At 38.9% G+C, this 16,689-nt stretch overlaps 1 protein-coding gene across 1 annotated transcript in view; it reads left to right on the top strand.

The window, feature by feature from the left end:
- The window catches only part of LEKR1 (leucine, glutamate and lysine rich 1), a 237,816-nt gene that overhangs the window by 135,381 nt on the left and 85,746 nt on the right, over positions 1–16,689 (top strand). The window contains exon 6 of the mRNA XM_055411122.2: positions 5,563–5,644. Coding sequence (XP_055267097.2) covers positions 5,563–5,644 — 82 coding nt within the window. The remainder of the gene's footprint in view (positions 1–5,562; positions 5,645–16,689) is intronic.

Here is a 16,689-nt window from a genome sequence, read left to right as displayed (position 1 = left end):
TCTATAAAATATGTCAAAGACCAAAAAATACAGTGAATAATATAACAAATATGTGTGAATTCATCATCTGTATTTTACAAGTTTTAACATTTTGTCATAGTTAACTCTGTAGATAATTTTTTAAGTGTATAGTTAAAACCTTTATATTTACCCTTCCCTGTACAAAGATAACCACTGACGACACCAGGTCCAGCTGTAAGAACAAGGTTCAAAGGTTAAGAAGTGATGAGATTCAGAGCGGAAGTAGGCACAAGGGGTGGCCTTACTACCACTCCCCATGATGACAACCAGTAGTTATATAGTGCCCACTATGTGCCTGGCAGTCATCTCCTCTTTACCTATATGAAGTCACATAATTCCCAGAACAATCATATGCTGTAATAACCATTTTACATATCAGGAAACTAAAATACCCGAAGTCACTTAGTTTACAAGGAGCAGAGCCAGGATTTGAAGTTTAGAATTCATGCACTCCACTTCTCTGTTATCCTGTCTTAGGAGTATATTCAAAGAGTGGTGAGTTTTTGTATTTCTTTTTCAGTCTCTACCATTTAAACAAACTATATGTGTGTGTGTGTGTGTAGCTTTCACATTTTCATTTAAAAAAATTCTCCTAGATCTTGATCTCTGGGTGACAGCTCTCCTGCCTGTTCTTCTGTTCTGCTTCTTGAACCTGGAATCATTTTCCTTCATATTGTACTTTGAATCAGATTTTAAATTCCTTTTGTGTGTATTTACTTTATCCAGAAAGTTTTATGCTTGAAATATCTCTCCACTATAAAGGTTTTGTTTATTGTTTTCTCAAACATTATACTTACTTAATATACTCTCCAAATGACTATAAAGTTTTATATCCTGCTATAAAATAGCTAACTATGGATACCTTTTATATCTGTAGAGTCTAGAAACCTTTTGGAATAACGGGATTCTCTTAAATGACTAATTACCCCAGATCTGATGCCTGTGTAATGCTATCTAGCAAGCAGCTGTCTTCATATGAATAGAGGCTAAGAGCTCCTTTTTGTCTTGTTCATTTAAAATCATTTGCTTTTTATTTAATATTTGCAAAGAATGCAGTTACCTTATAGTAGAATTTGCTGTTGTAAATTTTGGATTGTTTCCATGGGTTCTGCCTTACATGCATGGTTTTTAAAGCCAATGCTTCCTTTCTTTTTGTAGGCATTCAGGGTCTTTTGCCTCATAATCCAACGTCATGCTGAATGACAGAAAATTGAAGTTGAGTTTATTTGACTATAGAGAAGGACTACACAGAACAATACACCTATTTAAAAACTCCTTATCTCAAGGACTGAAGGAGCTGTCTTATGCAGGCGGCTTAATCTCTCTACTGCTAAGCCTAACTATGTGCCTTTGTTTATTAAGGACAGGAACTGGGCACTCTGCTTCCAGAAACAAAAAGACCCCACTGATCTATCAGAACCAACAATAAACCAATAGGATACATACACCTCATTCATAACAGTAAAGATATATTCTTTTTATTTTTAAAATAATTCTTATTACTTGTTTATTATAGAAAATTTTAAAAAGCTATGAAAATGTATTAACCAACTCCTAAATATATACTGGTGGGCTACTTACATTGTAGATTATTCATAATGAATCTTTTTTTCTTGATTCTATGTGTATCTTCTCTCCTTAAGTAAAATGATTTATTCGTTGACATTTCTTATATTTCTACCCGACAGCCTCTAGTGGTTTCTGTGTTTTAAAGTAATAAAACATTTATTTGCTTTCTCTGTTTTTACTCAGAGGTGCTGTAAATACCTAGTGAATAATCTGACGGAACTGGCTTCTCTGCTCAATGGGTACTGTGATTTAAAGACTGAGATAATCTATTTTTATCTTGAAATAGGGAGAAAGGGAGATTTAGGTGGGTATGTAGAGAGAATAATATTGGAAAGCATAATAGCTTTTCCTTTCTTGATTTGAGTCATGATTGTGTCACTTATATTCCTTTAAATCTAGTAAGTTCTAGAACTTTGATGCACAGGTATATCTAAATGTGATTCTAAGAATACTTTCCATGCTATAAAAATGGGTTTTGAATTAGCTATCATTTTTACTGTCTGCTAAATTATCTACCAATTATCAAGTAATTGAGAATTAACAGCATAAAATTCATATATCAGGTACCAATTCTTTGGGGTTTATTTTTAAGATAATCAGTTCTTCCTCTTAACAATAGCTGCATTTAGAAGTAATAATAAAGAATTTATCATGTGGGCTCAGATCCCTGCTTCATCTCATTTAGGATTATATCCTGACAAAAGCATCAAGGGACATTTAATGGACTTCCCTGGTGTCTCAGATGGTAAAGAATTTGCCTGCAATGCAGGAGACCTGCGTTCGGTCCCTGGGTCAGGAAGATCTCCTGGAGGAGGGAATAGCAATCCACTCCAGTATTCTTGTCTGGAGAATTCCATGGACAGAGGAGCCTGGCAAGCTATAGTCCATGGGGTCACAAAGAGTCAGACACATCAGCACTGTAGGCAGTCACAATGATACTATATTTGTTTTAATGACTTTCATTAATTATATTAACTTTTAAACTTTCAAAATTTAAAATCCAAATCACATCTTGGAATTGGACATTACACTAATTTAGTACCTATTTTATGTAGTAATAAATAATGTTTTTCATTTACCTTAGATAAACCTCTTTAAAGATTCTGCTGCTGCTGCTAAGTCACTTCAGTCGTGTCCAACTCTGTGTGACCCCATAGATGGAAGCCCACCAGGCTCCCCCATCCCTGGGATTCTCCAGGCAAGAACACTGGAGTGGGTTGCCATTTCCTTCTCCAATGTGTGAAAGTGAAAAGTGAAAGTGAAGTCACTCAGTCGTGTCTGACCCTTAGCGACCCCACGGACTGCAGCCTACCAGGCTCCTCCATCCAAGGATATGCTAAAAAAATATATGGCCATACTGACCACATTTTCACGGACAAATGTCATATCACCTTGAAGCTTATATTTTTGACAGTCCATGTAAGAGAGAAAGATCAAGACTTTGGGATGAAGCCAACCTCAGTTGAATCACAGGATCACTTCTAAATAGCTCTGTGACTTTTTATAAGTTAGTTAATTACTCTGATTCTTAGAACTTTCTGGTAAAAATAAAATTTATATCTGTTTTTCATGATAGTTGTGACTATGAATTAAATGATGTAGGAGAGAGCACCCTGCACAGCACCTGGAACAGTATACTGTCAACAAATGTCAACTTCCCTCCTTATTCTTCAGAGGATGGGCAGAAATGTTTTAGCTGTGCCTGTGTGACTAGAACCCTCTGTAAGCCCACATGTTTTTAATAATAAAGTAACACATTATGCATATTCTTTAGAGATTTCCTTCTTTCAAAAGATTATAATCAAAACTAAACTCCCTATGTGTATGTTATTTTATCTTTTCTCTCATATAATGATATCACTTGGTAAGTGGAAAAGATGTACCACACAAATACTATTTATCAAGTCCTTGTTGAATTATTTATTTAAATAAGGAGCTGTACTCAAATAGATCCCGTACCCAAGTTTAAAATCCTGTCAGTTTTACTGCTGGTTAAAGCATTTACTCACTGTAAGATACTAGGCAAGATAATTGGAGATCTCATTTTTCCTTATCTGAAAAATGGGGCTGTTTGCATTTATGTGGCAGTTTGAGGGATAATATTAATATATGTGAACATGCTGGATAAACATAAAAATTTATACCAATAAGTAGTGAATTCTAATTAAAACATTTGTTTAGAGTGAATTTATTTTCTGATTTAAGGAATTGGCTTATCTTCATAAAACAAAGTTAAGAAGGCAGATTAAAGATCCATATAGTAATGTTATATATTTGTATAGATGCATAAGCTAGATTCAAGATAGGCAGGAGAAACATCAACAACCTCAACATCAACAACCTCAGATATGTGGATGATACCACTCTAATGGGAAAGTGAAGAGGAACTAAAGAGCTTCTTCATGAGGATGAAGGAGGAAAGTGAAAGAGCCAGCTTAAAACTAAATATTAAAACAACTAAGATCATGGTATCTGGTCCCATTACTTCATGGCAAACATAAGGGAAAAGGAGGAAGTAGTGACATTTCTTCTTGGGCTCTAAAATCATTGCGGATAGTGACTGCAGGAAAATGAAATAAGGCAGAAAAGCTATGACAAACATAGACAGTGTGCTGAAAAACAGAGACATTACCCTGCTGACAAAGATCTGTATAGTCAAGGCTATAGTCTTCCCAGTGGTCACATGCGGATGTGAGAGCTGAACCATAAAGAAGGCAGAGCACCAAAGAATTGATGCCTTCGAACTGGAGAAGACTCCTGAGAGTCCCTTGGACAGAAAGTAGATCAAATCAGTCAATCTGAAGGGAGAAAAAAACCTGAACACTCATGGATTGATGCTGAAGCTGAAGCTTCAGTATTTTGATCACCTGATATGAACAACTGACTCACTGGAAAAGTCCCTGATGCTGGGAAAGACTGAAAGCAGGAGTAGAGGGTGTCAGAGGATAAGATGGCTGGAAGGCATCACTGATGCAATGGACATGAACTTGGGCAAACTTCAGAAGATGGTGAGGGACAGGGAAGTCTGGTGTGCTGCAGTTCATGGGGTCTCAGAGAGTCGGACATGACTGGGTGACTAAACAACAACATGGGTACGTAAAGATTTTAAGGTTTACTATTAAAATACATGATTAAAACACCTGAATATGTATAACAGAAATTTTATAAATTCCAGTGTTTTAAATTATTTTCTTCATAGAAATCATTTAGTCCACCCCTGTAAATTTGTTTTCCACCTTATATCCAAAAAGAATACCAACAAGGGCTGTTATTGAGTGTAGGGTTCAGGCCTTAGTCCACACACACAGGCTATTGGTGGGACTCAGATCATTCAAGCCACATCTTCTTTCTGCTCTAGTTTTAGTTCTGTATCCATACATGTGAGATGTGGCTACCCGAATAATCTTCCACAAATATTACTTGAATTCCCCAGTTTAAGACTCTATGGAAGCCAGTTTCCTGCTTGTATTTTCTTGGCTTTAAAAGTCATTAAAATGCCTATTAGATGCTACCCAGAGTTAACAGATTCTTTACCAGAAGTCTTGCACTTGGTTTATCTATTTTGGTTCTTACTGAGAGGACTCAGCAATACTTCTCAGTTCCAGATCGCAAGAGTGAGCTCTGCAGACAGTCAAGTGTTTCAGAAGTGAGTCACGTGATCAAAAATTCATATGTGTGCTGCAACATAAATTGCCTTTGAAAACATTAGTAAAATTTAGCCAACTAGCTGTTAGAAAATTAGCATGATGTTAGGGGCAGAAAGAGGCTAATAAATGGAGTCTCTCAAAACCCAGTAATTCTGTTGGGTTTCAGAGTACAGATGAGCTGCATGTGATCCTAGTAAAATGGAATAAACAACTGCATTATTCTTCAGGAGCTGAGTGGCAACTCTAGAAGAATGTGGTTTTTTCCTATAAAAATATCTGGACACTTAAAATGTACTAATCAGAAGAATATATTATGTCATTCCAGATTTACAGTGTCAAGTAGAAGCACTTGGGTTAAAACTTCAGAAGGCAGTGACTGAGATGGACAACTGCAAAGAAAAGCTCATGTAAGATGGTGAATATTGAACAACCTACAAGAATTTAGAAAGACCCTCATGTATTCTCGGGACAGTAATTTGGTTGTGTGGGTATGGTCTACTGCTGTTTTTCTCACTTTTCTGACTTATATTGAAGGACCTGTACATGTTTTTAAATACATGAAATGTTTCTTTACCTATCCAGGTAAAAGTATTAAAGGTTTCCCTGTTTATTCAAGTGTAGAAACTTAATATTCTCTGAATTTTTCTCTTTTCATCTATTTATTATCTGTCTGGAAGAAAGAACATTGAAGTTGTTTCTTAAAACTATCAATCTTAGATTCAAAAAGACAGTTGCTGCTGCTGCTAAGTTGCTTCACTCATGTCCGACTCTGTGCGACCCCATAAATGGAAGCCCACCAGGCTCCCCCGTCCCTGGGATTCTCCAGGCAAGAACACTGGAGTGGGTTGCCATTTCCTTTTCCAATACATGAAAGTGAAGTCACTCAGTCATGTCCGACCCTTAGAGACCCCATGGACTGCAGCCTACCAGGCTCCTCTGTCCATGGGATTTTCCAGGCAAGAGTACCGGAGTGGGGTGCCATTGAGTATCTTTGAAATTCTGGAGTGCTTGTGCATTACAGAAGTGAGAAAGCAAATATTGGAAAACAAATGATAAGACAATGCCTTTGTAAAATATCCAGAATATTTCTTTTTAAAATGATTTTATTTCAGAAATTTTAAATATTATAGTGTAAATATTTGTGCTCAATTGCTGAGTCACATCCAACTCTTTCCAACACTTTGGACTGTAGCCTGCCAGGCTCCTTTGTCCATGGTATTTTCAGGCAAAACTGGAGTGAGTTGCAATTTCCTCCTCCAGGGAATCTTCCCAACCTAGGGATTGAACCCACATCTCCTACTCCTGCATTGCAGACAGATTCTTTCCAGCTGAGCCATCAGGGAAGCCCATAGTATAAATATAGTACATCTATAATTATAAAAATAATTTATGTAATCTTTGAAACATAAGTAAATTTTTTACTTTGTGGTATATGATCTGGTAGCTTTGGTTTTCAGTTCCTATATTTTAGAAGGATGAGCCTCATAAGAAATATAAATATTTAGAATGCTTAGCAACTGAATGTTGTGTTGACCTTGAACTACTCCTAAGAAAAATGTGTTCAACAAAATCCTTAACCAGGAAGAACAAAGTTAAGAAATACTCTATCAAATTAATGTATACTTTGACTATTTGTAGCAAAATGATTTATTTTCAAAAGTCAAAACCAAATATTCATGATTTACAACACTGTGGTCAATATTACAGTAAATAATAGTTCAGTTCTCTGTGTATGATGGCTGGGGTTGAAGGAATGAGAGGACAAGTGGTACTAGCATGACTCACTGAGCCCAGCGAGTAGCTTTCTGATGAGAAGAAACATGAAAAAATGAAGCAAGATGGGAATTGCCAGTGAAGAATCATTAGTTTCCACCCTCTAGTAACATCAGAGAAGAGGGTTCTGACCACATGAATGTCTGATCTGGAGGGCTGTCAAGTCTGGCCACAGCCCATTTAATATTAATACATGCCTTGTGATATTTTTTGTTAGTTTTTAATAGAATTTATTATGACCGACCTAGATAGCATATTAAAAAGCAGAGACATTACTTTACCAACAAAGGTCCTTCTAGTCCAGGCTATGGTTTTTCCAGTGGTCATGTATGGATGTGAGAGTTGGACTGTGAAGAAAGCTGATCGCCGAAGAATTGATGCTTTTGAACTGTGGTGCTGGAGAAGACTCTTGAGAGTCCCTTGGACTGCAAGCAGATCCAACCAGTCCATTCTAAAGGAGATCAGTCCTGGGTGTTCATTGGAAGGACTGATTCTAAAGCTGAAACTCCAATACTTTGGCCACCTCATGCGAAGAGCTGACTCTCTGGAAAAGACTCTGATGCTGGGAGGGATTGGGGGCAGGAGGAGAAGAGGACGACAGAGAATGAGATGGCTGGATGGCATCACCGATTCGATGGACATGAATTTGAGTGAACTCCGGGAGTTGGTGATGGACAGGGAGGCCTGGCGTGCTGTGATTCATGGGTCACAAAGATTCGGACATGACTGAGCGACTGAAATGAACTGAACTGAACTGAAAACCAAATTTGCAACTTGGCCATTGTTTTATGATTAATTCAGTTTGAAGTCAAAATAATCCACTCAAAAATTCAGACATACAATTTCTTAATAAATTTGAGTTTGCTCTGCATTCTCAAACCTGTTTGAACTTCCAAAAATTGGAATGTGCTATGCAATCAGATTTTAAAAAAAATTAAATTCCTACTCTTTATGTGTGTGGGGGGGGCAGGTGGGTGCAGGAATGAGTTTCACTTATCTAACTTAATATAATTGTTTTATTTCAAGATTTTTAAATGTTTGGATATAAATTTTGTGGATTTTTATTTATGGGAAAAGGCAGTTTTTGAATGGACGAGTTGAGGTTCTTTTTTTCCTAAGATGTATAGGGAACTATTTTCCAAGGTTTAGAATAACTTGGTACATATTTGAAAATAGAGATTTTATCACTTAGGATGCTTTGAGCTATAAGTAACAGAGGTGGAGGGGTTTCAAGTTTAGTCAATCCACCCACTCAACAATATCACTAAGAATCTTGATGTTCTTTCTGTCTCCATTCTGCTGCCCTCAGCACTGGCTTCACCCCAAGGCTAAGTCTCCTAACATGAAATGGCTGCAGGTCCAGGTACCACATATAAATATAAGCACCCCAGGTGCCGGAAGGTCCTATTTTTCTGGAGTCTCCTTAGAAGTGAGATACAAATTTCCCAGAAACCGCCAAATAGCCCTCTCATTACATCTCTTGGCTAGAACTCTTTACAACCCTCTCCTAAATGAATCACTGGCAAGGGCAACAGGACTACCAGAGTTAGGTCAAGCAGAATTTGTCCTGAGAACAGATGATAATGGGGCTCTGATGGCCATGAAGAAAGTTACAGTACATGTCCAGAAGGTAACCAGTAATGTTTACTAAAGAAGTAGAGTGTTAGTGATGCTCTGAAAAGTAATGACATTTTCTACAAATGTCTTTAGGGAGGACCTCCCTAAAGTAATAAAAAATATGGATGCTGTCAAATGCAACTTTATTAGTTTTAACTAGAGAACTAGGAAATACACTTTTGTTTTATATATGTGTATATAGGATAAGAAAGGTAAATAAGACTAACAAGAAAGACTGCTATAAAAGGGGAGAATTTTTTAGGAATTCCTAAAATGAAAGACATTGGAAGGACAATAAAAAGGGTCAACTCTTTTTACTGGAATAAATTGGAGGAAAAGCGATTGTGTGGTGGGCATGTGACAGGCAGGACTCACTTGGAATCAGTTAACACAAACAGAAGAGAGTGGGATCTCGCAAATCATCATAACAGTGGTTCTTCAACTCCAGTCTACAGAAGAATCCTAGGGAGTTTATTGAAACTGTATGTTACAGTATGACCTCCCCCACAGACCCAGTCCTAGGATCAGTGTCTGGCCTCCATTCCCACAGATATTCTGGTTTTACTTTGGGGTTTGGAGTGTCTCTGAGCAATCTGCATTTAAAGCACCCCCTCCACACACACACACACGATTCTGATTCAGGTGATCCAATGAAACCTACTCTGAGGAATCATATTTGGAACATTTAAGCCATTGGCCCCTCACCTCTCCCCCAATCAACAGTTCCTGTGTGAAGCAGCTTTAGCAAGCTATCTGCACCCAGAGTAAAGCAATGAGTGTGAGGACTGAAGCTGGGGACCCTGGCATTTACTGAACCCCAGGAGAGCCCAGGGTTCCCACATCCGAAGACAAACCTCCAGTGCCCCCAGCATACTCTGCCTCTTCATCACAACCTTTAAAAACAGTCTGCTGCTGTTGCTGCTGCTAAGTCACTTCAGTCGTGTCTGACTCTATGTGACCCCATAGACAGCAGCCCCCCAGGCTCCCCCATCCCTGGGATTCTCCAGGCAAGAACACTGGAGTGGGTTGCCATTTCCTTTTCCAATGCATGAAAGTGAAAAGTGAAAGTGAAGTCACTCAGTCATGTCTGACTCTTTGCGAACCCATGGACTGCAGCCTACCAGGCTCCTCCGCCCATGGGATTTTCCAGGCAAGAGTACTGGAGTGGGGTGCCATTGCCTTCTCCGAAAAATAGTCTAGGCAACAGTAAACAGCAAAGCAGATGAGAAAACAGAGAAACTTAGGCTTCGGGTAAACATCCAACCAAAGATTACCAGGTTTGTGAGAAAAACCTCCCCCCAGCCTTGTTCCAGATGGCTCTGAACTCACACAAGAAAACTTTAACACAAAAAGAAATTGTTAAATAGCAAACAGAAGATGTTAAGACAAATTTTTAAAGTAGAATATCCTTCAAGTACATCCAGGATTGTAATCATGAAAGAATAACAGTCTGTTACAAAAGAAGAAGCTATTAGGAATTTTAGAAATCAAAAATATGATTAGAAAAATGATTCCACTCATGTTAAAAAATGTATATGAAGGTACATAAAAATATATATGGATTCAAATTCATTGAATAAATGATTGGTAGAATTGCAATAGTTTCTTCGGGAAGTGAGACTCAGGGGTATGCAGAGACTCTTGTTTTACTCTCTATATGTATTTTACTCTATATCCTTATATATTGCTTAAATAGCTTACAGTGTGAATGTATTCATTTTCACATATGTAATGAAAATAACAAAATTCACTTAAAATGACATCACTTAAAACGATTTTATCAGTTACTGGTGAATATGTCTAAAATTATTATTGCTTTGTGACTCACTGGAAAAGACTGATGCTGGGAGGGATTGGGGGCAGGAGGAGAAGGGGATGACAGAGAATGAGATGGCTGGATGGCATCACCGACTCGATGGAGGTGAGTTTGAGTGAACCCCAGGAGTTGGTGATAGACAGGTAGGCCTGGCGTGCTATTCATGGGGTCTCAAAGAGTCGGACACAACTGAGCGACTGAACTGAACTGAACTGAGGTATAATGTTCTCCTGATTTTCCTAAATGGAATTAAGATGGACTGGAATGGGTGAATTTAACTCAGATGACCATTATATCTACCACTGTGGGCAGGAATCCCTTAGAAGAAAAGGAGTAGCCATCACAGGCAACAAAAGGGTCCGAAATGCAGTACTTGGATGCAACCTCAAAAATGACAGAATGATCTGTTCGTTTCCAAGGCAAACCATTCAATATTACAGTAATCCAAGCCTATGCCCCAACCAGTAACACTGAAGAAGTTGAAGTTGAACGGTTCTATGAAGACCTACAAGACCTTTTAGAAGTAACACCCAAAAAGATGTCCTTTTCACTATAGGGGACTGGAAGGCAAAAGTAGGAAGTCAAGAAACAGGCAAATATGGCCTTGGAGTACAGAATGAAGCAGGGCAAAGGCTAATAAGGTTTTTCCAAGAGAATACACTGGTCATAGCAAACACCCTCTTCAAACAACACAAGAGAAGACTCTACACATGGACATCAGCAGATGGTCAACACCGAAATCAGATTGATTATATTCTTTGCAGCCAAAGATGGAGAAGCTCTATACAGTCAGCAAAAACAAGACCAGGATCTGACTGTGGCTCAGATCATGAACTCCTTATTGCCAAATTCAGACTTACATTGAAGAAAGTTAGGGAAAACCACTAGAACTTTCAGGTATGACCTAAATCAAATCCCTAATGATTATACGGTGTAAGTGAGAAATAGATATAAGGAACTAGATCTGATAGACATAGTGCCTGATGAACTATGGACAGAGGTTCGTGACATTGTACAGGAGACAGGGATCAAGACCATCCTCAAGAAAAAGAAATGCAAAAAAGCAAAATGGCTGTCTGAGAAGGCCTTACAAATAGCTGTGAAAAGAAGATAAGTGAAAAGCAAAGGAGAAAAGGAAAGATACATGCATATGAATGCAGAGTTCCAAAGAATAGCAAGGAGAGATAAGAAAGCCTCCCTCAGTGATCAGTGCAAAGAAATAGAGGAAAATAATAGAATGGGAAAGACTAGAGATCTCTTCAAGAAAATTAGAGATACCAAGGGAACATTTCATGCAAAGATGGGCTCAGTAAAGGACAGAAATGGTATGGACCTAACAGAAGCAGAAGATTTAAAGAAGAGGTGGCAAGAATACACAGAACTATACAAAAAAGGTCTTCATGACCCAGATAATCACAATGGTGTGATCACTCACCTAGAGCCAGACATCCTGGAATGTGAAGTCAAGTGGGCCTTAGGAAGCATCACTACAAACAAAACTAGTGGAGGTGATGGAATTCCAGTTGAACTATTTCAAATCCTAAAAGATGATGCAGTGAAAGTGCTGCACTCAATATGCCAGCAAATTTGGAAAACTCAGCAGTGGCCACAGGACTGGAAAAGGTCAGTTTTCACTCCAGTCCCAAAGAAAGGCAATGCCAAAGAATGCTCAAACTACCACACAATTGCACTCATCTCACACACTAGTAAAGCCATGCTCAAAATTCTCCAAGCCAGGCTTTAGCAATACATGAACCATGAACTTCCAGATGTTCAAGCTGGTTTTAGAAAAGGCAGAGGAACCAGAGATGAAATTGCCAAAATCCGCTGGATCATTGGAAAAGCAAGAGAATTCCAGAAAAACATCTATTTCTGTTTTATTGACTATGCCAAAGCCTTTGACTGTGTGGATCACGATAAACTATGGAAAATTCTGAAAGAGATGGGAATTCCAGATCACCTGACCTGCCTCTTGAGAAACCTGTATGCAGGTCACAAAGCAACAGTTAGAACTGGACATGGAACAACAGACTGGTTCCAAATAGGAAAAGGAGTATGTCAAGGCTGTATATTGTCACTTTGCTTATTTAACTTATATGCAGAGTACATCATAAGAAACACTGGGCTGGATGAAGCACAGGCTGGAATCAAGATTGCCAGGAAAAATATCAATAACCTCAGATATGCAGATGACACCACCCTTATGGCAGAAAGTGAAGAAGAACTGAAGAGCCTCTTGATGAAAGTGAAAGAAGAGAGTGAAAATGTTGGCTTGAAGCTCAACATTCAGAAAACTAAGATCATGGCATCTGGTCCCATCACTTCATGGCAAATAGTTGGGGAAACAGTGGAAACAGTGGCGGACTTTATTTTTCTGGGCTCCAAAATCACTGCGATTTGTGATTGCAGCCATGAAATTAAAAGACGCTTGCTCCTTGTAAGAAAAGTTATGACCAACCTAGATAGCATATTAAAAAGCAGAGACATTACTTTGCCAACTAAGGTCGGTCTAGTCAAGGCTATGGTTTTTCCAGTGGTCATGTATGGATGTGAGTGTTGGACTGTGAAGAAAGCTGATCGCCGAAGAATTGATGCTTTTGAACTGTGGTGCTGGAGAAGACTCTTGAGAGTCCCTTGGACTGCAAGCAGATCCAACCAGTTAATCCTAAAGGAGATCAGTCCTGGGTGTTCATTGGAAGGACTGATACTAAAGCTGAAATTCCAATACTTTGGTCACCTGATGTGAAGAGCTGACTCATTTGAAAAGACCCTGATGCTGGGAAAGATTGGGGGCAGGAGGAGAAGGGGACGACAGAGTATAAGATGGTTGGATGGCATCACTAACGCAATGGACATGGGTTTGGGTGGACTCTGGGAGTTGGTGATGGACAGGGAGGTCTGGCATGCTGCAGTTCATGGGGTCGCAAATAGTCGGATATGACTGAGTGACTGAATGGAACTGAAACCTCTACATTTATGGTAATTTGTTACAGCAGCAATAAGAAATGAATATACCAGTGTGTCCAAAGTCTAGTGAGGATTTGCAGAGGGAAACTATTGGGGGGGTTTTCGAGAGAGTGGATTCATCTGATTTGTTTTAAAAGGTTTGCATGGCTGTTACATGGGAAATGGACTGAAATGGATATGCAAGAACAATCAGGGAGATGAGGTGGGAGGCTGTGCATTCATGTAAGTAAGCAGTGGCTTGGTTAGTGTCGGGCATGGAGTTGGAAAGAAATAGAGGCCAGGAATCAATCTAACAGGATTTACTGATGGAGTGGATATGGTTGGGAAGCAAGAGGACTGGAAAAGAAAGGAAATAATAAAGAATGAGGTTTGGGGCTTTTCAGCATCTGGGTAGACAGTTTAGAGGCAATAGAGTACAGTGACTAACAGCCTAGAAGCCAGATGGAGAGTGCTGGGGTTCAAATCCTAGCAGTACTACTTAGCGGTTATGTCACGTTGGGCATATTACTTACCTCTGTTCTCAGTTTCCTCTACTGTAACAAGGGCTGAATAAGGTCTGGTTTAAGGGTAGTGTGAGATATGTAAGGTGTTACTATTATTATCATTATGTGTTGGTGCCGTTTATTGAAGTGGGGGAATCTGTAAAAGAAATAGACATGCTGGTGAGGGAAATAAAAAACAATACTTTTGATCTGTTAGATTTGAGATGCTTTTTGGACAACAAAATGGAAATATCAAGAAAGCAGTTTAAGAATAGCTATTTCACATAAACGAGTGGAACGTAAGACCCTTGCCTTTCAAATTAGAGGACAATATCCAATTATTCTATCTTATTTCCTTTGCTTTGATTGGCAGGAGCAACAGGGGCCTTTCCTTAGGCTTATTCAAAGCAGTTGAAGAGAAAGGATTAACACTATTTATTGAGAGTAAAAGAAGGAATGTGTGTTTAAAGAGATGTAGGCATTCTTTCTATTCCTTCCAATTCCTCCCATTCTAATGAAGGTGACCATAACAATTGGACAGTGAAGGGCAGACCATAAAAAGAGTGGCATGGGGGTGGGAGATGACCATAGTGAAGAGAGTTCTTGGGATGGTAGACTCCCCAGGGAGCTTTTTTTCCAAATTGCAGCCAAAATTAATTGTCCACAAAGTAAAATAACCACTTAAAATTGTTCTGCTGTCCCTGCCTCTAGTTTCAGAAAAGTGTATGTGTCTGAACATAAAGTGAAAGTTGTGGTTAGGGCTGCTGAGTCTCAAAGCATTTCTAAAAGGAACATTTTTGTTTGATTTCAAAGTAAATGCATAAAACTTGTCAAATACAGAAATATAAAAAACATCGTCTTTATATTTTGATATATCCTTGTAGTCCATTTTTCAAATTAATGTATATTTTAAACATATTTTCACTTAGTAATATATCCAGGATATTTTCCCATGTCATTGCATAATACATTTAGTTTTCAAATGGCTATATCTTTTTATGACATAGACATTTTTGAAGAACCCTTCATACTTTTTTTAAATAAAATTTTTTCCATTTTGCATTTCCTTTTGATTGGATTAAGGATATGTACTCTCAGCCAGCAAACCACATAGGTGAGCACAAGCACTTCTCAGGGCGTCACAGCTGGAGGCACATGAGCATCTGCTTCTCACTGGTGATGTTCATTTTGATCACCTGGTCAAAGTAGAGCTTAGTTCTTTCACTGAGGGTTATTGCTGAGGGTTTCTGTTCTGTTTCAGCCAGTAAACAGTCTATAAGAGACACTTTAAATACATACACATGCTCTGATTTTCATCAACATTTATCCATAAATGCAGCATCCATTCATGATTTTTGCCTCATCCAGTCCTTATCCAGTTGTTAGATGATTTTTCCAACTCCAGATCTCCCTCCTCATTTATTAGTGAGCCCTCTTCATTCTACTTTAAATAAGAGCCTCCCTTCTTCCCATTATTTATCAATTATTGGTATGGATTCCTGAACTTTATTTTGTTCAATGGTTCACCAATCATTACTGTACTTAATTACTTTGGCACACAAATTCACTAGTGGGGGCCCCTTCAAGTTGATTCTTACAATGCTGGAACACAATCCCATCATCTTTAATAAGTACTTCCTTACTTTCATTATAAAAACCGTTTGAGGAATACCTACTCTGCCACAGCCTTGGAATCAGCCGTTTCTCTGAACAGTCCTGGTTCCTTTGAGTGGGAATGGTATTAGAGACCAGTATCTAGGCTCTAAATATGCTCAAGTGTTACTTGATTTTAGAGACAGTTTTTATACATATGTCAAATCTTTCACATTGTGTGAGTTTGTTGTATGTTAGGGGCTTCTCTGGTAGCTCAGCTGTTAAAGAATCCACCTGCAATGCAGGAGACCCCAATTCAATTCCTGGGTCGGGAAGATCCCCTGGAAAAGGGATAGGCTACCCACTCCAGTATTCTTGGGCTTCCCTGGTGGCTCAGCTGGTAAAGAATCCACCCGCAATGCAGTTGACTGGAGCTTGATCCTTGGATTGGGAAGATTCCCTGGAGGATGGCATGGCAACCGACTCTGGTATTTTTGCCTGAAGAATCCCATGGACAGAGGAGCCTGGCAGGCTACAGTCCATGGGGTCACAAAGAGTTGGACATGACTGAGCAACTAAGCACAGCACAGCACAGCATCGTATGTTATCTTATTGAGTGTTCTATGATCACTCAACTACAGTCAGACATCTTGGAGTGCAAAGTCAAGCTGACCTTAGGAAGCATCACTGTGAACAAAGCTAGTGGAGGTGATGGAATTCCAGCTGAGCTATTTCAAATCCTAAAAGATGATGCTGTGAAAGTGCTGCCCTCAATATGCCAGCAAATTTGAAAAACTCAGCAGTGGCCACAGGACTGGATAAAGTCAATTTTCATTCCAATCCCAAAGAAGGGCAGTGCCAAAGAATGTTCAAACTACCACACAATTGTACTTACTTCACATGCTAGCAAAGTAATGCTCAAAATTCTCCAAGCTAGGCTTCAACAGTATGTGAACTGAGAGCTTTCAGATGATCAAGCGGGATTTAGAAAAGGCAGAGGAACCAGGGATCAAATTGCCAACATCCGTTGGATCATAGAAAAGGCAAGAGAATTCCAGGAAAACATCTGCTTCATGGACTACACTAAAGCCATTGGCTGTGTGGATCACAACTAACTGGGGAAAATTCTTCAAGAGATGGGAATACCAGACCACCTGACCTGTCTCCAGAGAAATATGTATGCAGGTCAGGAAGCAACAGTTAG

Source organism: Moschus berezovskii, chromosome 1 (genome assembly GCF_049115385.1).
Source record: "Moschus berezovskii isolate FMDL1 chromosome 1, NW_MosBer_1.0, whole genome shotgun sequence".
Classification (NCBI taxonomy): domain Eukaryota; kingdom Metazoa; phylum Chordata; class Mammalia; order Artiodactyla; family Moschidae; genus Moschus; species Moschus berezovskii.
The sequence above is the reverse complement of the archived record's forward strand: the minus strand, read 5'-3'. Positions and strand labels throughout refer to the sequence as shown.